The sequence below is a fragment of the Mustela putorius genome, unplaced genomic scaffold (genome assembly GCF_011764305.1).
Source record: "Mustela putorius furo isolate JIRA1106 unplaced genomic scaffold, ASM1176430v1.1 tig00003836_pilon_pilon_pilon, whole genome shotgun sequence".
NCBI lineage: Eukaryota > Metazoa > Chordata > Mammalia > Carnivora > Mustelidae > Mustela > Mustela putorius.
Window position 1 is genome coordinate 28,276,427 of NW_025421989.1, and position 24,769 is coordinate 28,301,195.

A 24,769-nucleotide genomic window follows, 5' to 3' on the forward strand; every position below is an offset into this window, starting at 1 on the left:
TTTTTTTTCCTTCTTCTTGGTATATTGCAAGACTATTGTGCTAGTGCATAGTTCATGTTCTGTCATTCTTTTGAAATTCAAAATGATTTTTTACTGCTAAATATATTTATTTACATTAAAGTAAATTCAAACTTTATAATTTGGGAAAAACAATCACAGGGTTTGGAATGATTCCATCTACCTTTTTTCTTTGCTTTTTTGTAAGATTTATTTGAGATACACAGAGAGTGAGCAAGGATAAGTTGTGTACAGAGCCCGATACAGGGTTCAATCCCATAACCCTGAGATCCTGACCTGAGCTGAAATCAAGAGTCCCATGCTTGACCAATGCTTGACCAGGTACCCCATCGATTACCTTTTTTCTTTTTTTTTTTTTTTTTTTTTTTAAAGATTTTATTTACTTATTTGACAGAGAGAGAGATCACAAGTAGGCGGAGAGTCAGGCAGAGAGAGAGAGAGAAGCAGGCTCCCTGCTGAGCAAAGAGCCCGATGCGGGGCTCGATCCCAGGACCCTGAGATCATGACCTGAGCCGAAGGCAGCGGCTTAATCCACTGAGCCACCCAGGCGCCCCAACCTTTTTTCAATAGTAATGACTATTTAAGATATATCTGTGATCTGATAGAAGCCTAATTTATCTAAGTATTTGTTATCTAAGCACCAATAATAGCAATGGATTGGCCAAAGTGTTTGTAGTTTAATGTATGCAAGACAAACAAATCCTAGAGATCCACTAGTCAGCACGGTGCATATAGTTAGCAATACTGTAATTTATACTTAAAAATTTGTTATAAGGGTAGATCTTTTGCTAAATCTTCTCATCAAAAAAAAGAGAGAGAGAGAAAGGAAACTTTTGGAGTGATGTTAAGTTTATGCTATTGTAATTGTATATGGTGACAGTTCCATGGTTGTATATGTACTTCACACACATCAAGATACATATATTAAATATTATAGCTTTTCTGCACGTCAATCTTGCCTCAATTAATAAAATTTTTTAACAAAATGCCAAACACTGGGAAGTAAGACAACATGCTACCTTCAAAGCCAATGGTAATAAAAGGAGCATTGGTAGATCTTCCTTGTACCTGGAAATGATGTATGACTCAGACTTGCTCACATAAAAGTTTACATGTCTAATTTAAAGTATTCTGAATGTGTAATGGACTTCCCTCTGGTCATTTCTAAGGATAAAGATATATGCTATCATTTTGAAGAACACATCCTGAGTCTGATAATTCTAAAAATTTTGCCTTCTCTAACTCTCCTCAGGTGAGAATTACAGAATAATAATCTAAGAAAGTAAAATGTGTACTAAATCTAGTATGTCTTTGTTTTTCTTTTAAATTTTTTTTTCCTGCAATACTGGTTATATTTTATATTACATTGCAGTAAAGAAAAAAAAAGTACCAAATTTTACTGAGAATGACTTGTTTCACTGAGTATAGGACCCATGCATTGTAGCTAAAGATTGCCCATTTGGTAACATTCCTATTTTAACCATAAATATTCTGATTTATATCTAATATTGAGAAAAATGAGAGAATAAATTCTTGGACTGATATGTTTATGAAACCAAGAGAAGAGAGCAACAGTTTTCAAGTCAAAAACCTAAATTTAGGATGTGACCTCGTGAGTAAGTAGTTCTGGCAAATCATCTGGACAGGTGCTTTTCAACGTAAATGTCAAGATATTAAGAGGTTGTGAAATCCATTTATATGCCATGCTAGCTATTAATTTAAAAAATCAAACAGAATGGAATAAATATTATTAGAGTGTGGCCACATATGGTAAGGATACCTTTCTTTTTTATGATTTTTTTTCAGGAGACAGAGAGAGAGGGAAAGAGAGAGAAAGAGATGAACTCTGGAGGCCTGAAAGCTTTAAAAAGAATCCCAACCTGTTGAATTATTGAACCTTATATGAATTATTTATTCTGTGCTTTGTTTTTCTCATATTTATAATGGGGATAATAATAGTGTCTACCTCAAAATGTTGCTTTAGAAAATAAATGAGATAACCCATGTAAATCCATTATATTACTGTCTCCTTACACTTAATAAATGCTCATCCTAAGTATTACATTTCTGTACTGTGACCCTTGAGTTATTTCAGTTTTTAGGCCCGATATCGAGCCTAAATGTGAAGTTTTTTCTTTGCTTTTAACTTGAGTTTTATGAAAATCTCTGTGTTTTAAATAATGCACATATGAACTTTATCTAAAATTCCTAGTTGTGTAACTTTGATAACAGGCACATTTTTAATAGAACAAACATTTTGGGGCTGCAAGCCTTCATCGTCTATTTTTCCTAATATGAATTCCTCTATTGTTGAAATGTCACTGATGATTGGGATTGGTCCTTCCCTGGTCCTAACATGTCTGTCACTATATTCATTAGAAACAAGATGGGTTGTTTTGCCCATGGAAGGCAAGGAATTCATTTCATGTGATTTTTTAAATGTAATATTCAAAATCTTTAGTGGGGACTAGCCTTTACATTGCAACCGATGAAGACTGTGACCCTATACTCTAAGACAGGCCAAATGAATTAAGATCTATTAATAAAGACTTGAACAGTTGGTTTAACAATAGTGTTGGCTATGTTTGGTAATAGCTTAGACTTTCTAAATCATTCAACCCTTGAAAGATATTAGGTACAATATAATAAATTCTTGAAAGAGCTTCAGCATTCCTAGAATCACGTTTTAAATTTTAAGGCTAATTACTCCCAAATTAACACAGTTTTGAGTATAACTTAACAGTGGCCTTTTATTCATTAAATTACTAACTATGGCTATCTTTGTTAGATTGAAATTGAATTAGATTAAACTGTGACACAGTGATTTTCTAGCTTCTTATATGGTCAATGCAAACAGTTATATTTAATGGTAGTAAAGCCAAAATTAAAATGTTAAATATAAGATTCAATTGCAAGGTCATTATATTTTTTCAAAGTAATAAAAACATGGTACTTCACCCACTGTAAAATTACAGGCTAATGACTCAGTCCTATAGAGTGGCTCTTAAATCTTGTTCAATGTACCCACACTGATTTAAGCAATGATAAAGTATCATTTCAAAGATTAAATAATGACGAAGCGTGTAAATCACACTTGAAGTGGTGCCACCAAATAAAAGTTTTTTAAAGCTTTCAGTAGAAATCTTCAGATAAAATGATGAGAAAAATTGTTCAATCAAAGGGGAAGGTAATCATTTATAATTGTCAAAGGATGAAATATTTTTGAATCTTGTGTTTTTTTTTTTAAGATTCATTTATTTATTCATTAGCAAGAAAGCACAGGGAAGGGCAGAGGGAGAGAATGTCAAGCCGACTCCACGCTGAGTGCAGAGCCCAAGGTTGTGCTCAATCTCACTATCCTGTGATCATGACCCGAGCCAAAATCAAGACAGTCACTCAACCAACTGAGCCTCTCAGGCACCCTGAATCTTGTTATTTTAGAAAACTAATCCAATAAACATTTAAATATCTTGTGAGGGTTTTAACATCTTCAAGTTTAACATTTACTGTAATATTTTAATAGTTTTCCAAGGCATCAAATTACAGTTTTGAAAGGACTATAAATAAAAATATGAAAATAGTTAGGACACCTGGGTGGCTCAGTCAGTTAAGCACTTAAGTGTCTTCCATTGGCTCGGGGCATGATCTCAGGGGCCTGGGATGGAGCCTGCCTCAGGCTCCCTGCTCAGCACTAAGCCTGCTTCTCCCTCTCTGCTCTTCCTCCCAGATAATGCTCTCTCTCTCTCTTTCTCTCTTTCTCTCGCTCTCTAGCTCTGTTCTCTCTCTCCCAATTAAATAAAATATTAAAAAAAGAAAGAAAATAGTTCAGACTGCTCGGCCAACTCATTTAATGGATGTTTATTCAACAAATAGGTGAAAAATTACCTGATAAATCTGATTACTATGAACAAATAGCTTTTGTAAAGGTTTTTCTTAAATTTACCTAATTTGGACCAACCACATTCTGATTTTGATTACTTTAAGATTATCTAACTACTTACTTTACAACATCCCTGTTGATTTTTCTTAAAAATGGTGACTTATGTCAACACAGTGCTAAAATCAAGAGAATGCCTGAAAAAATGTTATATAACCCTTTCAAAATGAGTACTACAAAAATTGTATTCTAAAATGGCTAATTGGGGCACCTTGGTGGCTCAGTTTGTTAAAGCCTCTGCCTTCAGCTCAGGTCATGATCCCAGGGTCCTGGGATCTAGTCCTGCATCGGGCTCTCTGCACAGTGGGGAGCCTGCTTCCCCCTCTCTCTCTCTGCCTGCCTCTCTGCCTACTTTTGATCTCTGTCAAATAAATAAAATCTTAAAAAAATAAAATGACTAATTATATTGTAAATTATTTTCAAAGAAATATTGATATCCAAAAGAAAGCAAAGATAGGGGCACCTGGGTGGCTCAGTTCATCAAGCATCTGCTTTTGGCTCAGGTCATGATCCCAGGGTCCTGAGATCAAGTCCCTTGTTGGGCTTCGTGCTCAGTGGGGTTTCTGCTTCTCCTTCTCCCTCAGCCGCTCCCCAAGCTTATGCTCTTTCTAAAATAAATAAAATCTTTAAAAATAAGTAAAAATAAAAATAAAAGAAGCGAAGTTAAGCTATCTTCTTTCTCTTCAGTTTTATTGAGGTTTAACTGACAAAATTATAAGATATTTAAAGCATACATTGTGATAATTTGACAAATGTACACCTTGTGTTGCCTCTTTCTAAAAAAGGAAATCTATTGAGGAAAAAAAGCATCCATTTCTAAAAAATTCACATTTAATGAGGAAATGAGAAGTCTTCATTTAGCATTGACAAGTGAAATCTTTTTTTAAAGATTTTATTTATTTGTTTGACAGAGAGAGATCACAAGTAGGCAGAGCAGCAGGCAGGGAGAGGGGGAAGCAGGCTCCCTGCTGAGCAGAGAGCCCGCTGCAGGGCTCCATCCCAGGACCCTGGAATCATGACTTGAGCCAAAGGTACACACTTAACGACTTTGACACCCAGCCACCCCAGAAATTTTTAAATTATATAAGAGGTCCGCACTATATTTCTATTGACAGTGTTGCCAACTTCTCTGGGTTTCATCTTTTTATTTCAATACATCCACCATTCACTTCCTCATTCATTGATCTTGAAGCAATATTTATTGTGAATCTACTGTGTGCCAGGTACTCTTCTAATAATTTCCTACTGATAAGATAAAGGATGGGGATAATTGCGAGCAGAATATGCCACTCCAAAATATGCCTTTTTGTCATAAGAACTGTTTTGAGCTGAAGACATTCAAGACATGAAAGATGCAGGAAAAGCTTTCTACCTCCCCACTTAATGGCCTAAAATAATTTAAATAGGGGGAATGTATCAGGAAGCAAGCTACTACCAGAGATAATTTTTCACCTCAGAGACTTATCTACATGGTAGGGTAATGATTTTTTACCAAACATTTCCTCTTTGGACTTCTCTGCACCCCCCCTCCCCAACCCAAGATGGGATATATGTGACATCCCTCAGGTACTCCTGGCTGCCCTAAACCTAAGGAAAGGAAAAACAAATAGATAACTTACAGAGATCACAATCCTGCAAGACAGGAGCCTCCCTCAGTTTACAAATGTCTTAGCAATCTATAAGAATAAAGCATTTCTATCAATAACCTAGGTTCTAGAAGGAAATATAGATACAATTAAATGTCCTTATACAGGGACATTTGTCATTATATAATCTGCAGCCCATTGACAGATACTTGAAGTGGGAGTGTAAGTTCCTCCAGGATTCTCCCAACTATCTTAATGTTAATCCTTGCTAGAGGGAAAAACAACTTTAACTTGACAATGGCAAGGCGTCTGATTTCCTATGAGTCTTCTTTTGAAACCTCCCTTTTCCATACTTTCCCCAATCCCATAGTATATCATCTGCCCCCTCACAACCCTGGCACAGCAGCTCTTTCTGCTTACTGGTCCTGTTCCCGTGCTTTAATAAAGCTACCATTTTGCCTCAAAGACATCTCAAGAATTCTTTATCGGTCTTTGGCTCCATACCTTACCCCACGAAACCTCACCTATATTCCAAAACCCCATCAGTGAGTACCGGATATAGGAACTGAATTATATGGCAAGAGTTTTTTTGCTCAGATTGTGCTGGATACTGTCTATTAGGAAGAATGAGCACACATTTATGAAATGTTAAAAGACTCCTGTGTCTCTTTCTTCTGACTTCAAAGGCTATGACATTTTGGTAATGCTTGTGAATTGTCCAGGGCTTATTATGACTGTGGCGATAATTCCAAAACAGGGACACTCAGCTTCAGGAATAGTTTAAGGCTGACTACTTGCACTTAATGCTGAAAAAGATTTGCTTTTTCCAATCTTTTGAAAATACTGAAAACTATTCATAAATAATCTGAGCTACTTCCCATTAGACATCCAAATTCTCATTTTTTTTTCTTTTTTAGAGAAGATGGAGATGGCTCCTTTGCAAGTTCCTTGCATTGTATATGACTCTATCAGAGATTATCTTTCTTGTGTTTGACCAGTTCTTTCCTATGTAACATTAATTCCACATGTATGTAAGACCTAATTAGAAAATCCTGGTCATTAAAAATGAATTACAGCAAAATGAAAGAAAGCCTTCTAATAACAAATATGAAGCCAAAACAATCTTGAAAGAGAAGAACAAAACTGTAGGTCTCACGATCCCAGATTTTAAGATATACTACAAAGCTGTAGTCATCAGACAGTATGATACTGGCGCAAAAATACACATACAGATCAGTGGAACAGAATAAAGAGCCTAGAAATAAACCCACATTATTATTATTATTATTATTATTAGTAGTAGTAGTAGTAGTAGCAGGCTCCACTCCCAGTGTGGAGCCCAACACAGGGCTTGAATTCATGACCCTGAGAATAAGACCTGAGCTGAGATCAAGAGTTGGACACTTACCCAACTGAGCCACCCAGGCACCCCAAACCAACAGATATATAGTCAATTATCTTCGACAAAGGAGGCAGGAATATGCAATGGGAAAAGACAATTTCTTCAACAAATGGTGTTGGGAAAACTGGACAGCTACATGCAAAAGAATGAAACTGGACCACTTCCTAATGCCATATACAAAAATAAACTCAAAATGGATGAAAGCCCTAAATGCGAGACCTAGAACCGTAAAAATCCTAGAAGGGAGCGCAGGCAATAATTTCTCTGACATTAGCCACAGCAACATCTTTCTAGATATGTCTCCTGAGACAAGGGAAACAAAAGCATAAGTAAACTATTGGGACTACATCAAGATAAAAAGTTTCTACCCAGTAAAGAAAACAATGAACAAAACTAAAAGACGACTTAAGGACTAGAAAAGATATTTGCAAATGACATATTGATAAAGTGTTAGTATCTAAAATACATAAAGAATTTACACAACTCAACACTAAAAAAGGGAAAAAAAACACAATAATTCAATTACAAAATGAGCAGAAGAAATGAACAGACATTTTCCAAAGACACCCAGATGGCTAATAGACACAGGAAAAGATGCTTAAAATAACTCTTCATCAGAGAAATAAAAATCAAAACCACAATGAGATATCATCTCACATTTGTAAAAATGGCTAAAATCAACAACACAAGAAACAACAAGTATTGGTGAGAAACTTGAGAAAAAGGAACCTTTGTGCATTATTGGTGGGAATGCAAACTGGTGCACCCACTGTGGAAAACAGTATGGAGGGTCTTCAAAAAATTGAAAGTAGAACTACCATATAACTCAGTAATTCCACTACAGAGTGTTCACTCAAAGAATGCAAAAACACTAATGTGAAAAGACATATACATCCTTATGTTTATTGTACCATTATTTACAATATCAAATTATGGAAACAGTCTTATTGGTAAATGAATGGATAAAGAACATGTGGTGAATATATTCAATGGAATAGTACTCAGCTATAAAAAAGAATAGAATCTTGCCATCGTCAACAACATGGATGGATCTAGAGGATATAATACTAAGTAAAATGTGTCAGTCACAGAAGGAAAAATACAATATGGTTTCACTCATAAATGGAATTTAAGAAACAAAACAAATGAACATAGGAGAAAAGAGACAAACAAAAGCCAGACCCTTAAATACAGAGAACAGACTGATAGTTACTGAAGGAGCAGGAGGCTGGCTGAGGACAAAGCAAAGGCTGGCGCCTTGCACCCCCCCCCTTCACCCGCTCCCCTCCATATGTGTAGCATTCCTCAGGCACCCCTGACTGCCATAAAACGATAAATAGTTAACTTGCAGAGATCACAGTCCTGCAAGGTAGGAGTCTCCCCTGGTTTGCAAATATCCTTGAGATTTACAACAAAGAAGTTACCTTATCAATAGCCCTAATGTCACCCTCCCCTCCATGAGAAACGGAAGGAGGTGGAGGTAGAAGGAAAAGTAAATAAAATTAAATTTCTTCTAAACCTAAATCTCATTAACAGGGATGCTTGATAGCAGGAATGTAACATTCCACCAGGAGACTCCCAATTGTGTTCAAACTATCAATCAATAAGCTCAGCCCTACCCGAAACTTGTTTGTACCTGTCTATAAAAACCCAGCACCAACCCAGCTCTGGACCTCTCAGTGTTACTGGCAACAAGCGCCGCAGAGGTCCAGGTTCGAACCTGCAATAAACGATCCTTGCTGATTGGCTTTGAATCACGTCTCTGGTGGTCTTTTAAGGTGGGGGTAATATTAAATTGGCATTTCATTACCAGAGGGAAGGGAAGCAGGGGGAATGGGTGGAATACACAGAAGGGATTAAGAAAAGATACATGAGAAAGGCATGACATATTTAATTTTCCACTTTGGCTGAAAACCCAAATTCTTCTGATTCTTTTCATGGGATTTTTTTCCCTGATATTTTAGCCACTGTTCTTCCTACCTTACTTAATCTGAGGTTCCTCAACACTTCTTTATTTATATTTTTAATCTTTATTCTTTATGTTTCTAAAAAAAGAAGTACCAACAGCATATTTTAATGCTAATAAAGTTTACCATACAAAGCTGTGGAAGAATCAAAATAATATTCTTGTTGCACTCCAAAATTCTAATTCATCTTTTAACAAAAATAATATTGCCTATTGATTCATCTTTTGGTTCTCCTCACACCCAAGAAGTAAAATACTTTGCAAATAGCAGAGTGAATTCTAGCATCTGTGCGTGTCTATCTCTAATTCATTGTATTTTTCTACTTTGAAGATCAAAGTGTAATATGTAAATTACCAGTGCAACATAGTTAGAAAAATAATACCTAATTGTGATTTTATTTCCTCAAAAACATATGGAAACTTAATCTCATAGACCTCTGTCACCAGAAATCCTAAAACTGAACAAGAAAAGAAATATATATCTTATTTTATATATGTTGGAGAGTGGGAGAAAGCTAGCACTGTGTTTTATAACTTGAGACTGCTAATTAGCCAACCTAAAACTAAAATGAGATAGTGAAGGGGAGCAAAATATGCCACTTTGACATGTGGACTATTTTGAGCTGAAGTCAGTCAAGACAGAGAGCTTAAGATAAACATATACCTCTCCTTTAACTGTACGTAAAAGAATTTGGGTAGAGGCCCTGGCCCAGAAAGAGAGTTATTACCAGAAATAACTAAGTACTGAAGGACCTAACTCTACGGCAAGGCAAACTTCTAATTACCAAACATCTGCTCTTCTTATTGTCCTGTGAATTAGCCTCCTCCCATTAGAAGCCCCAGGCCCCTGTGCCATTCTTTAGCTCAGGATGGCATATAAGCCTCAACCACCCTACTTTGCCCTTGAGTCTCTTATCTTTTAGGCTCCCATATGTATGAAATTAAATTGTTTTTCTCCTTTTAATCTGTTCTATATGAGTTTAATTATTAGACCAGCCAAAGAACCTAGAGGGGAAGAAAGGGACATTTTTCCATCCCTACAAGAGCAAAGACACTAAATTTAATACATAATGTAAGCTGTTTAGGATCTTAGATTATCAGGCAATATACTTAATGATTTCTAAGTTGTTGTTTTTAATCCAAACTAGTGGTTTATATGACTTAGATGACAGATTTGTTCTTCAGGGGATAGATTAAAATGCCTTAAATATGGGCTCTGAATAAATTTCCAATGTCTGCTACCATAACACTCTACTTATATAGCTCATTTAGAATATTATCAGAGGCAATCTTCATTTGAACTGCTTCTTGCAAAATAGACATGCATAGTTTAAAATGAGGCATACCTAAACATCAAGGGAATAGTGCTGACACTCCAAAATTGTACTCAGTTCTTCAAGTCAGTTATGATAATAAAATCAGTAATATAAAACATTCTGCTTTGCCTTTATTCTTAAAAGGTAGAGGCCAAAGCAATTTTTCTTGAAAATTGGCATAGTGACATCAAACATTCCCACCCTTTGTGGTAATAAACAATGCTCCAGATTCCTGAAAAGACCATTAGAGAAAAACTCAGACAACATTCATTGTTACTAAATGTATATATTTCTCCTATAAGATCAGGAAAATACATTAGTATGAATGTGTAAATATATTTTTAAAAATATCCAAAGTCTGTCTATAAAATGAGAGGGAAAGAAAAATTTTTTAAAAAGCATACATCTACAAGCATAAAGAGAGCAGGAGAAGAAAATGGAGCAAACTCAAGATGCTCCAAATTTGGGGAAGCACTTCCTTGCTTTATGACAAAACCAAAGTTCTCAGGCTCACTCATATGACCAGCTGAGGATCAGGAATAAAATGTTCTAATGAGTTGTGGTTACTTTTAATGTGGAATGATACTTAGCAAGGAACATCTGAGTGCTAGTGAGATATTATGATTTATTTATTTATTTATTTTTTTTTTATTTTATTTTTTTTAAAGATTTTATTTATTTATTTGACAGAGAGAGATTACAAGTAGGCAAAGAGGCAGTCAGAGAGCAATCGAGGAGGAAGCAGGCTCCCTGCTGAGCAGAGAGCCCGACAAGGGACTCGATCCCAGGACCTGAGATCATGACCTGAGCCTAAGGCAGCGGCTTAACCCACTGAGCCACCCAGGCGCCCCGAGATATTATGATTTATAATAAGGAATATATACTTGTTCTTTATCCTAGGAATTTCCTAAGTGATAAAGATGTCTTTGTTTATGTTAATAAGGTGACTTTAGGAAAGTCTTTGGGCAATGTAAGGATAGGAGCTATTTGGGGAGGGGGAAAACCAACCTTGTGAGCTGAGGGGTGGTATGGTTGATTAGATCACTGGTCATTGATAACTAATTCAACCTCTAGCCCCTTTTCCCTCCCCATGAGTGGCTGCATTTTCTGAAACAAGATCATGAGGATATTAAAAAAAAATGATCAAAAAAGAAGAGTAGCATGAGTACTTTATAGTTTTCTGAGTATAGATTCTGTGTCTCTTTGGTTAGGTTTATTCCTAGGTATCTTATGGTTTTGGGTGCAATTGTAAATGGGATTGACTCCTTAATTTCTCTTTCTTCTGTCTTGCTGTTGGTGTAGAGAAATGCAACTGATATTGATTAAACTGATTGATATTTGCGGTGGGTTTTTCATAGATGGCTTTGATGATATTGAGGTATGTGCCCTCTATCCCTATACTTTGAAGAGTTTTGATCAGGAAGGGATGCTGTACTTTGTCAAATGCTTTTTCATTTATTCTTCTTCTACCCACTTAAGCCTCCATGTTGCATCACCACTTCCTCATATCAGGGAGATCATATGATAGTTGTCTTTCTCTGCTTGACTTATTTCGCTAAGCATGATGGACTTTGGGGAGGGTATGTGATTTGGTGAGTGCTGTGAAGTGTGTAAACCTGGTGATTCACAGACCTGTACCCCTGGGGATAAAAATATATGTTTATAAAAAAAAAATAAAAAAAGAAAAGAAAAGAAAAAAAATGCTTTTTCAGCATCTATTGAGAGTATCATATGGTTCTTGTTCTTTCTTTTATTGATGTGTTGTATCACATTGACTGATTTGCGGATGTTGAACCAACCTTGCAGCCCTGGAATAAATCCCACTTGGTCGTGGTGAATAATCTTTTTAATGTACTGTTGAATCCTATTGGCTAGTATTTTGTTGAGTATTTTCGCATCTGTGTTCATCAAGGATATTGGTCTATAGCTCTCTTTTTTTTGGTGGGATCCTTGTCTGGTTTTGGGATCAAGGTGATGCTGGCCTCATAAAATGAGTTTGGAAGAAACTGAGGAAGACACAAAGAAATGGAAAAATGTTCCATGCTCCTGGATTGGAAGAATAAATATTGTGAAAATGTCTATGCTACCTAAAGCAATCTACACATTTAATGCAATTCCTATCAAAGTACCATCCATCTTTTTCAAAGAAATGGAACAAATAATGCTAAAATTTATATGGAACCAGAAAAGACCTCGAATAGCCAAAGGGATATTGAAAAAGAAAGCCAACGTTGGTGGCATCACAATTCCGGACTTCAGGCTCTATTACAAAGCTGTCATCATCAAGACAGCATGGTACTGGCACAAAAACAGACACATAGATCAATGGAACAGAATAGAGAGCCCAGAAATAGACCCTCAACTCTATGGTCAACTATTCTTTGACAAAGCAGGAAAGAATGTCCAATGTAAAAAAGACAGCCTCTTCAATAAATGGTGCTGGGAAAATTGGACAGCCACATGCAGAAAAATGAAATTGGACCATTTCCTTACACCACACACAAAAATAGACTCAAAATGGATGAAGGACCTCAATGTGCAAAAGGAATCCATCAAAATACTTGAGGAGAACACAGGCAGCAACCTCTTTGACCTCAGCCGCAGCAACATCTTCCTAGGAACAACGCCAAAGGCAAGGGAAGCAAGAGCAAAAATGAACTATTGGGATTTCATCAAGATCAAAAGCTTTTGCACAGCAAAATAAACAGTTAACAAAATCAAAAGACAACTGACAGAATGGGAGAAGATATTTGCAAACGACATATCAGATAAAGGACTAGTGTCCAGAATCTATAAAGAACTTAGCAAACTCAACACCCAATGAACAAATAATCCAATCAAGAAATGGGCAGAGGACATGAACAGACATTTCTGCAAAGAAGACATCCAGATGGCCAACAGACACATGAAAAAGTGCTCCATATCACTCGGCATCAGGGAAATACAAATCAAAACCACAATGTGATATCACCTCACACCAGTCAGAATGGCTAAAATAAACAAGTCAGGAAATGATAGATGCTGGCGAGGATGCGGAGAAAGGGAAACACTCCTACACTGTTGGTGGGAATGCAAGCTGGTGCAGCTACTCTGGAAAACAGCATGGAGGTTCCTCAAAATGTTGAAAATAGAACTGCCCTATGACCCAGCAATTGCACTATTGGGTATTTACCCTAAAGATACAAACGTAGTGATCCAAAGGGGCACGTGTACCCGAATGTTTATAGCAGCAATGTCCACAATAGCCAAACTATGGAAAGAACCTAGATGTCCATCAACAGATGAATGGATCAAGAAGATGTGGTATATATACACAATGGAATACTATGCAGCCATCAAAAGAAATGAAATCTCGCCATTTGCGACAACATGGATGGAACTAGAGCGTATCATGCTTAGCGAAATAAGTCAAGCGGAGAAAGACAACTATCATATGATCTCCCTGATATGAGGAAGTGGTGATGCAACATGGGGGCTTAAGTGGGTATGAGAAGAATAAATGAAACAAGATGGGATTGGGAGGGAGACAAACCATAAGTGACTCAATCTCACAAAACAAACTGAGGGTTGCTGGGGGGAGGGGGTTTGGGAGAAGGGGGTGGGATTATGGACATTGGGGAGGGTATGTGCTTTGGTGAGTGCTGTGAAGTGTGTAAACCTGGTGATTCACAGACCTGTACCCCTGGGGATAAAAATATATGTTAATAAAACCATATATATATGGTAACCCTGAAAAAAAATAAAGAGTAGCATTAAATATATTTTACAACATAGATCAAAAAACTTATCTCCCTAAGTCCTGTCTTAGGAAGCTGTAGGAGGTTATCCTTTACTAAATACAAGAGAGCAAAGCAAGGAAGATTATGATACAGGATCTACAATGCTAGGGGTTAAACATCAAAGAGAAGTAGAGAGAGGTCTCTAGGGAGTAGTTGTGTTAAGAGGGTTATGGACAAGCATTCTAGAGGGTGGTAGGAGTAACAGTCTTGAGTTCTCATCTTAATTCTAACTCCTAGGATATCTGACAATGATAGTCACACCATCTTCTTGATGCTTTCTGCCCTTCTTTGTATCTTTTTCTTTGACTTACACTGTAAATATTGCTGCTATCCATGGCCCCCAGTGCTCTAATTGATGTGCCTCATCTATTTCTCTAGTCACGAGCCCTAACAAAATCATTAAGCTATGCAATATATATATACTTTGTAATATATATTGTAAGTTAAATCCATTCAAATTCCCAATCCCCATTAAGTATACATTATATAACCAAAATCCATCAGCTCCCATACCCCACTCAGCAAAATAAAAGTCTGTCAGATGAACACCAGCCTTAAGCTTCTCAGAGGGATAAATTCCTCTCGTTCTTAAAAGAATATTAATGATAATAGCCAATACTAATTGAGTGCTTACAACATGCCAGGTATAATTCTATGTGTTTTGCATGCAGAACATCTTTTAATCTTTTAAATAAATATTTGATGGGGAAGTTGAGGCTTATGAACATTTAGTAATTCACTTAAGTTCACGCACACTAAGTGGTGAATTGGGAATTAAAATTCAGGCTACTGAATCCAGTATTTGCCCTCATACTGATTTCCTGAATGCCTCACAACCAAATTAAACCAAATATTTGAATATGTAACAGCGAAGGGATCAAGAGCCACCAAACATACCTCTCTCATCTTTCTTTCTCAATTCATCTCCCAATATAAGTTACCTCTATCTGTCTAGTGTCATGAGATAGTATCTTGAGTCCATCAGATGCCTTCTTTGTTTCCCTTTTCCAATCATTAACAAACCATTGTTGTTTCAATCTATCTAACTAGATCTTCATTTATATCATCTTTGCCTCCTATCAGGACTCCATCATGGCTTGGTGGATTGGTTCAGGAAGCACTTAGAAATCTAAGTGTAGATCTTGAACTCAGTGTTACAAATACAGATTTGGAATTTGTATCCTCAAAAAATCAGTTCAAAATCAGCATCAAGCCCAGTGTTAAGCCCTGGATAGAAATGATATTTGAAGACATGAAAGAACATGAAGGAGAAAGTGTTCACAGAAGAAAGGACTGAGATAGTGGCAGGATGACCAACTTTGATTTCAATTCCTCTCTCCCTTTCCCCTTTCCTTATTTCCATTCATTCCATTCATTCAGTAAATATTTATTGAATATCATTGTACATCAGGGTTTATACCCTAGGCTGAGTATACAGGGATGATTGAGTCGAAGTTCAGACCCTCAAGGACCTCATTTAATAGATGTGAAATATATGTAAACAATAATTATAATGTATTTGACATAGCTTTTACCTAGTAAATGCTATGAAGAAGGAAACTATTGGTAAATCAAGCTTATTTCCAATGATTTCTGGCCATCCAACCTAGATCATGAGAGACACAAAGATCAGGTCAACTCCAATGTACAAGCATTTAATTACACAGACATCCCTTTCTCTCTCACAAGCAGATGCATGTGCACATGCATGCACATACACATAGTGATGAAGGGACTTTGTATTGTCTCTTAAATTTTTTTCTTAAAAGTTAAGATAACTTTTAAATTTTGACCTTAAAGGTAATTTCAGGAACTGAAAATAAATATATTTTTAAAGATTTATTTATTTATTTTAGATAGAGCATGGGAGTTGGGGGCACGGTGAAGAGGAACAGAGAGAGGGAGAGAAAAACCGCAAGCAGACTCCCATCTGAGTGCAGAGCCTCACACAGCGCTCAGTCCCAGGACCCAGAGATCATAACCCGAGTCAAAACCAATAATCTGCTACTTAACTGACTTAGCCACCCAGGCACCCCTGCATACTCTTTCCATGATAATATACTGAAATGAAATCCTTTTCCATAAATTCTCATGGGAGATTTACCTGTACTTTCCTACCAAATCTTTCCTTCAATAGTCTTTCTTTCTTTCTTTTTTTTTTTTAAAGATTTTATTTTATTTATTTATTTGACAGACAGAGATGACAAGTAGGAAGAGAGGCAGGCACAGAGAGGGGGGAGCAGGCTCCCTGCCGAGCAGAGAGCTCCATGCGGGGCTCGATCCCAGGACCCTGAGATCATGACCCGAGCCGAAGGCAGAGGCTTTAACCCACCGAGCCACCCAGGCACCCCCAATAGTCTTTCTTACCCCCCATAAATAGCCATCCCATCCTGTTTCATGTTCAGGTTAAAACTGTTTAAACTTTTTTTTTAAAACTGTTTTTCTTCACTCTCTCAGTCTCCATATGCACTTCATCTGTAAATTTTGTTATCTGTACTTTTCAAACTATAGCCATTTTCCTTCAGGTCCATGGCAACCAACCTGGTTCTAGAATCCACCCCCCCACACACCCAACCTGGATTATGACACTGTCCTCTAGTTCACCTCTCAAACTCTACTTTTACAACCTAGATTATAAGTTACATTGCTTCCAGTCACACCTGAAAACACTCAGTCTCCTAACCTACCAGGAAGCCAAAGCCTTTACGGTGGTCAGTAGTTTCTACCTAATTTGTCCTGCCACAGTACTGTTTCACCTGTAATTCACAGTACTCATCCCCAGCCACTCTAAACTAGGGACCCTGCTGTCCCTGGAACACAAAATCCTTCAGCAGGACTTCTGTACATGTTCTTTCTGCCTGGAGTTTTGTATCTCTTCCCTCAGCCTTCTTAAATCTCCCTTTAGAGAGGTTTTCTCACAATCCATTGCACATAATAGCATCCACCTTATTCATCTTAGCAACCATTACTATTTGAAATTCTATATTCTAAGTTTCAGAGAGAGAAAACAAGTTGACAAATAAGTACAGAGAATGTCGAAGAGTTTGCTAAATGTTTCCTTGTTCAGTTTCACACATCTGGATCACAGGGCCTTATGATTAAAGGGACATTTTTCTTTCCACTGCCATGTTTAAAAATCTAGAGCACATAATCTGTAATACATGTTCAATAAATCATAAATTAATTAATGTAGACTTTCTGTGCATTTCTGTCAAAACATGTTTCCTTAAATATAAATGACTTTTTAAATGAAGTACAAGAACTTAATGCATAGACATAATATTCAAAATATTTATTCACCGCCAGACATAATAGCTGTAGAAAATTTTAATAATAAGATCAAGTTCTAACTGGGAACCTCCAAGTTCCTGGGCTCCCCTGCTAGACCTGTGGAATCAGAAACTCTAGCTATGAGTCCCAGCAATCTGTTTAGGTGATCTGATGCAGTATGCTAATGAGTACATGATATCAAACAACTAACAAAAAATGTAACCCACTTGAATCTTCATTTTAGATCCACATGTCTATTCTCTAAGTGTAAAGCGTAGGCTTCATATTCAATTTTGCAGGAAGGATTAGTGGTTGTAGGGCCGTCTAATTGCTGTGTCATTGGCTATGGTTTTAGAAGTAAACATTTTTCAACCAGAGGTTGAATATAAACATGATTAAACCAATATCTCATTGTTGGACCAACCAGCCCCAGCAACAATGCAATTATTCAGGAATGGCTTCATGTTCTCTCACATCCTCCATTCTGCCCTCACACAGATCTCTTTGGCCACTCACCACCTGATAGGCCAAGCTTTCTCAACTGTTCCATATTTCTACATGTAATTCATGATGCCTTTATCTGCCTCTAATTTGTTGTTGTGTGAACAACTTCAGATTAAATGTCACCTCTTTTCAAAAAGCTGTCATCCTCTCTAAGCAAATAGTCATTCTTTCTTCTGTTGCCATGACACCTGTATTATATTCAAGGCCATATTTATTAGTTTACATAATTGTTTCTTCCCTAAAATGATAATCTTTTAGGGAAGAAAAACTATGTTGTGTTGTGCCTCTTACAGTGTACAATACTATGCTTGCTTGTCACATAGCTGGCACTCAATAGATATTTGTTGAATCTTGGAAGGTTATTTTAGCAACCATATATCTCTGGTGGGATGGTACCAGAGTGCCAACTATTCTTCCTGAAATGAAAATAAATAAAAAAATTCAATATATGTTGTCTTGCTAGAAAGTTATGATAAGCCCTAAGACAGAATAAATCAGGTAACTAATACATTTGCCTATCAGCTACAGATATTTTTTCCCTAGGAAGAATCATTCTCATTGGTAAATACTTAAATTTTCTGGCTAAATATGCTTGCCACTAAGACCATTCTATACTATATAGGTAGAGCAATCAATAATTCCAATTTTCTCCTAAGGTATTTCAGAATACAGTAGCTTAAAGAACAAAACATGTGTACTTTTTAAAACTACCTAGAGTTATTAGAGCACAGTAAGTGAGTTAATCAAGTACATATTTCTAAGAAAGATCTGCAAAGTAAACAATAAATTATTTGTCTCTCATTAAAAATAGTGAGACCTATCACAATCCAATTTTCCTTTCACTAACTGAATGATATTCTTTGTTACTTAGGAACTTTGCAAAGATTAGATTCAAGAAAGCATTCAATGGAATGGTTCTCTGTGGATTAGACCATTAGCATAATTATCTAAATTACAAACACAGACACATCATTCTAGAAGTCATCTTAACATACATGTTAAGGAGTCCACGATGCCAGTAGGGCAATAGTTCATATTTCTCACAAAATTATTTAAATAAATGTTTAAATTCTCTCTTATACATGATAATTTGTGATTAACAAAAATAAAAATTAATAATAACAAGTAAAAATACTCACAATTTAGATAATTATATTTATAACTAGATTATGTCACTCACCAAAACTCAGCATGTGCATGTATTACCATTTAATGTATTAGAAATCATGTGGAAAAACTCAATTAAAAACCTTTCTCAACAATGGTTGAGTTTTCATGTTACTAAATATTTAAGGTAGATTATAAGGCATCTGTTGGTATTGCGAGCATTAATCACTTTCCATTCTCAAGTTTTCAATGTCCTCAAATCCCCTTACCATTTCTCATAAAACTTAGCATTTTGGGGATGAATCCTAAGAAAAATGCAGCACTTGGTAGATGGATTAGCTGTCACAATAGTAACGGATATAGAAATGTTATGGGTTTTAGAGTCTGATTTCTTGGGTCCCAGCTTCATCTCTTCCATTTACCATAAGCAAGCTACCTACACTCATATTTAGCTCATCTTGAATACTATTTCATGAGGTTACTGGAGCAAATAACCATAAAAATATAATTCAATAGGGTAATTAATAGGAGAATATATAGGAATAAAAGTTACTAATCTTCAAAATTTCTGAAATGAGGATGTCTATAGTTTTCTGTACTGATATTTACTTCACCAAAACAACTGTATCCAATAAGTCAACTCTTACCAAAGCCTTGTATGGGTCTTGTTGGTGCTCAAGAAAGGCTTCCCCAAGATATACCACAGTAGCATATAGTTATTTTGAATTAAAGCTACTTAAGAAAATGTCAGAGCAAGAATACTCTGACCTTCCTTTGTTCCCTGAAAGCAGAAAATAAATCTCTCATGTAAAAGATATCTTCCTTGTACCAAGAGATAAAGAGATGCTCTTACCATAAGAGACAGGGAATTCAGGGCTAAAGAAGCCATACAAAACAAGAGGTTGTATAAACAAACTTTGTTGCTTTTACTGACTTATTACTCTAGCCCAAATTCTGTAGAATTCCTTACCATTTGAAACTACCAAACATAGGTTTTTCTTTATCCTGTCATTTCCTTTGTCTAAAATGTATAAAAGCTGCAGGCCTTGGTTATTTCTTTGGATATCCATTTTATCATTGGTCTTCCTTGTGCATGTAATTTACCTTTGGTTTTTTTCTCCTGTTAATCTGTCTCATATCAATTTAATTCTTAGACCAGCCAGAAGAACATTGAAGGGCAAAGGAAAATTTTCTTCCCAATAGCTGCTTATCATGATCAGAGATATAGTGCATTGCCCTTCATCTTCTATAGTAATCTAATTCTTTCTGGAATCAATTAGTAGGGAGAAACAGGAAGCCAGGGGCATAACGATGACTTTATATCTATGATGACCCTCCCATGACACAATATTTCTAATCTATCACCTCTGTTAAATCAAGCCCTTTGAGTAACAGTCCTATATAAATTTGTTAGTTATATATAAGTTTCAAATTGACACAGAGGAAATATACATATACTGTCACCTCTTTCACTTGTTTCTAAGTCTCATTATCTTCCTTTTGCATAATGAAACCGTTTGATTCATTTTAAACTGAGTGTGTGTCCATGCCTGTTTGTGCATATGTATGTGTTAACGGCATGGATTGGCATACAGAGTGTAGCAGGATAATAAAACATAAATAAATGTTCTATCTTCCTTCTTCCATCCAAAGAAAGTAGCCAAAACCAAAAAGACGTGAGCAGGCATCAAGGAAAAGTTTCTATATAGAATTCCTTCAATTCAGAAAATATACTACACAGCAAAAAAAAAAAATGGCAATATTTTATGTTTATGTATTAATATTTACAAATCCCTTTTAGTATATGTTTTCTTACAAAGTAGACATGGACATATAAGGAAAACAAGACTCAAAGAATTTTTTATTTTATGTTTACCTTTCTTTCCAAAGTGAATTCAAGTGCGAATATAATTATTTCCTCAAAGGCTTCATGATAGAGAGCTGTGTAAAGAAGCCTGGTTTACTGATTCACAATTTTGGTGTTAATTTGCATGACATCAGGCTTATCATGCTGGCTAGGATATAAATAATAATAAATTCTTGGGAAAAGTTTGTTATACCAGTTAATTCTGCCTTGTGCTATCATTATCCCAAGAGGGTAAAATCTGGCTTTTTAGTTATAAATATGTATTGTTGTAGCAATGAAGACATAAATGCATTATCATATCATAGGCCCTTGTGAAGTTCATAGATAAAACTAATTACATATTTCTACTTCATTTAAATAAAATATCAAGTTGTCTACTCCTTTTGGAAGGATCATACAGAAAAGTGTATTCAGAGGATAGAAATAAAGATAATCACTAAATCCAATGTAGGATCAAAACTGGCATATAACTCACTGGGAGATGGTTTAAATCTTTCAATTGATCTAGTAGTAAATATTTTCCCCTACAGATTGCTTTTTCTCCAACACAAACATCAAGCAAGTTTTATGAAAAGATTATTTTTGGTCATAATTTAAAGTGTACTTTCCTTAAATAAGCTTGTGTGAATGAGCCTGTGTAATTCTTATTATGTGAATTATATATGTCATAAACAGTAAACAGTTTTAGGATTATAAAAGATCTACAAATTACACGAATAGAATATTTACCTTGAATTAATCTTACCTAACAATGGCTTTGTGTTTATGTGGAGGAAAATAATGTTTGCTTATCTTTATAGAATAGATGTGATAAATCATGTTCTAGTAAAAATTTTTGGAATTGAATGTTAGTAGAAGACCTATTTTGAAGAAGAGACAGGGTCTATTTTAAAACGGTACTAGGAAAGTGAGAAATCAGTTGGATTTACTACAAAGGTACATTTGGCTTCAATTGACACAAAATGATAAGACTTTCTTTAATCATATTTTCTTCCTTAAGTGTTCCTTATATAATTTTACATAATAATAGGGAACTACTTTGTAGTCTCTTTTTATTTTACAAACATTATACAAATGAATGTGTGAGCCTCACTGTTAAACACTTTAAATCATCCTATTGATTTTTATTATTTTTTGTGTGTTACTCTAATTTACCACACCAATGATAATTTGTCACTGCTTTTTCTTTTTAAAGTCCTCTTCAACACATTCTTTTTCATTTAGAATTTTTCCTTTTTCCTTAAACTTAGCAGATACTTAATTTCTGTACTATTGTCCAAAATGCATTTAGTATATTTAGTTAGTACACTGGTACTGATCATTGGGGTTACAAAGAAAACATATTCCTGCTTTCAGTGGTTTCCAATTATCTCAGTGAAGAGTGTTTTTCTCTTTGATGATCCTTCTTTTATAGTCTATCAGGTACAACTTTCTTCATAAAGGTTTTCAGATTCATTCTAGCCTGCAGTACTGCTATCTCTCACCACTGCCCATTCTGCTACTCCATTTAGCAATAATCCAGTATCCCCCAAACACGTAGGTTACATGAGATCTGAAGATTCAACTTCAACTAATCCTGTGTCTCCTACAGGCCTGGAATTGTGCTGAACACCATGTAATAACACAATAAATATGTGCTAAGTGACATATGTGCTATGTTTATCTTTTGGTATCATCAATGGGCTTAAACTGAATCAATTGGCCTTTTCTTAATTCTCAAAATTAGATACAAAAACTCAGTCATTACTTGAAGTCCTGACTAGAAAAAGAATCAGATAACATGGAAAATATATTTTAAGGTTTTCTAAATGAAAAATCAACACACACATATATATATTTTATCTCTAAATACATTTTCCTGTCTTTATAAACATTTATTTCTATTCCTGTCATCTACTATATGTTCAAATATGAAACTTCGGTGACTCTCCTGATCCAATTTTAATAGGCTGAGGGAGAACACTTATAAAACAAATGAAGGAAGTAGAAGTTGGGTTTGGAGGAGGGGATACTTAGGAAAAAACAGTCAATGCACTCATGCATGTAATTATTTTGCAGCCTTTAAAATATGGGCACTCATAAAGATAGGGGAAAATTGCTCTAAGGCAGTGCCAACAATGTATTCAAAGAAGACAGCATATCAAACTATGGTTTGTATATTAGAATGTGAATTGTGGTAAATGATACTTGAAATGTCAATGTACAGAGAGTAATGACCTATTTAGATTTGTGGGAATGAGAATTTGCAGTGTTTGTCTCAGTTTCATCTACATACCTTATTAAAACAACTCATTGATTTAATTCAAAGATTCAGAGTATTATGTCACATTTATTATTTCAAAAGATCTCTTTATGATTCTGATTTGTCCGTATATTTGTTTGAAAGCTTGTATCTATTGACTGTTTTGAACTTTCAAAATTAAGAAGATTTTAATGAGACCAGTAAATTTAGCAATTAAAGCATATACAACCATCAGGTAAACATACTCTGAAATTAAAAATTCCAATTGTGCATACTTCTGAGTTTATTTTTCATTTCTTCTCCTTCAGTAGTGTTATAACTTTTTTTTATTATTTCTATCCACTTAGTTCAAAAAAAGTTGAGATTTTTAAAATAGTATTCCTTTTTTTAAGTTTATTATTTAAACTTCCATAATGGCTAATTGAACATAATAAAAAAAATAAAGTTCTGTAATAGCAATTCATTAATTGTCAATTCAGTAAGTAAATAGAAATGAAATTTCCTTAGTTAAAATTCAGTAACTTTACTTCTTGCTAACATGGTAAAGACTACCTGGCAAAATTCTGCTATCAAATACCACAAACAATGGGTGATACTTGAAAACCTTTTATAATGGTAATGGGAACACTTTTTATACTGCACCTCTCAGTGGATTGTTTTGGATTCATTATCAAAACTTTTATAAAACAAGACAGACCCATGGAGAAAGTGATCTGCATATATTAAGACTTTTAGGCATTGTGGTAGGAATCTTCACATATCCTGACCCTGTTAATCCTCACAATCACATGAAATGACCATTATCAGCCATTTTTGCTCCTCTTAAAGCTTGAATATAGGGACCATATTTTACTAGCTTTATATTTCAATCATTGGGTGTTGATTCTTCAGGTAAACACCCAATATATATGTGTACATGTATAAATGACTGTACAAAAATAGTTCACAAAGCACTGATTTGCTGAAATTCAGAGTTAATTAAATGTAAATGCAAGTCTTTCTAACCTCAAAATGTATATAAAGCTCTTTACATGGTACTCTTAATGCTAGTTTTCAAAGTAAGAATATTTTACTCTGTGTTCACATATAATTATCCAGAGTTGTGTTGTCTATGGATTATAAATTAATTTGCATGTATAAAATAAATAAATATTGTTAATATTATGGGTTGATGCCTGCAGAAAAAGAGGATAAACTTATTTTAAATTATTTGACACGTGCCCTAAGTGATAGGGGCCAAATAGACCCAAGGCAGTTGTATCAGTTTTTCTTGAACTAGGAAAGACTAAGAAGGACAAAAATATTATCACTTTCAGACAGTAAAAATCCCCTTATGTCTTCTGCTACTGTGTAACATATACTAGCTACTTGGTGGAAAATTGCAGTTACAATCCTTGGATGACTGATGTAATTAATCTTATCACTAAGATTCAAAGATATATTTTATCTAATTCAATAATTTCTCTTTATGTGTATTCTACTGCTGCTTCCTTAATTAAAAGTCAGCGTAACGTTTCCGAACTTGCACAGCTAAAACAATGACACGAAGAGAAAAACAATATGGACATTTACATTTACCCAGTACATAGTTCATTTTGAAAATCAGTCACTTACCTTATATCTTAGAAGTAATAAAATATTCTTACCTTAGAAAACTGTGCATTTATCCATTTTGTGAATGTTTTCTTTTGAACATCTTCTCTTTCATCTATAATGTAAAATTTAAGAAAGATTTAAGAGTTAAGAAAGAATTCTGAATATCACATTTTACAACA

General features: G+C 35.2%; 1 protein-coding gene across 3 annotated transcripts in view; it reads right to left on the reverse strand.

Annotated features, from left to right (window-relative positions):
- DMD (dystrophin) overlaps nucleotides 1-24,769 on the reverse strand; it is a 2,119,021-nt gene that overhangs the window by 1,903,204 nt on the left and 191,048 nt on the right. For all 3 annotated transcript variants that reach the window (XM_045089435.1, XM_045089434.1, XM_045089436.1), the window contains exon 2: nucleotides 24,641-24,702. In XM_045089435.1, coding sequence (XP_044945370.1) covers nucleotides 24,641-24,702 — 62 coding nt within the window. The remainder of the gene's footprint in view (nucleotides 1-24,640; nucleotides 24,703-24,769) is intronic.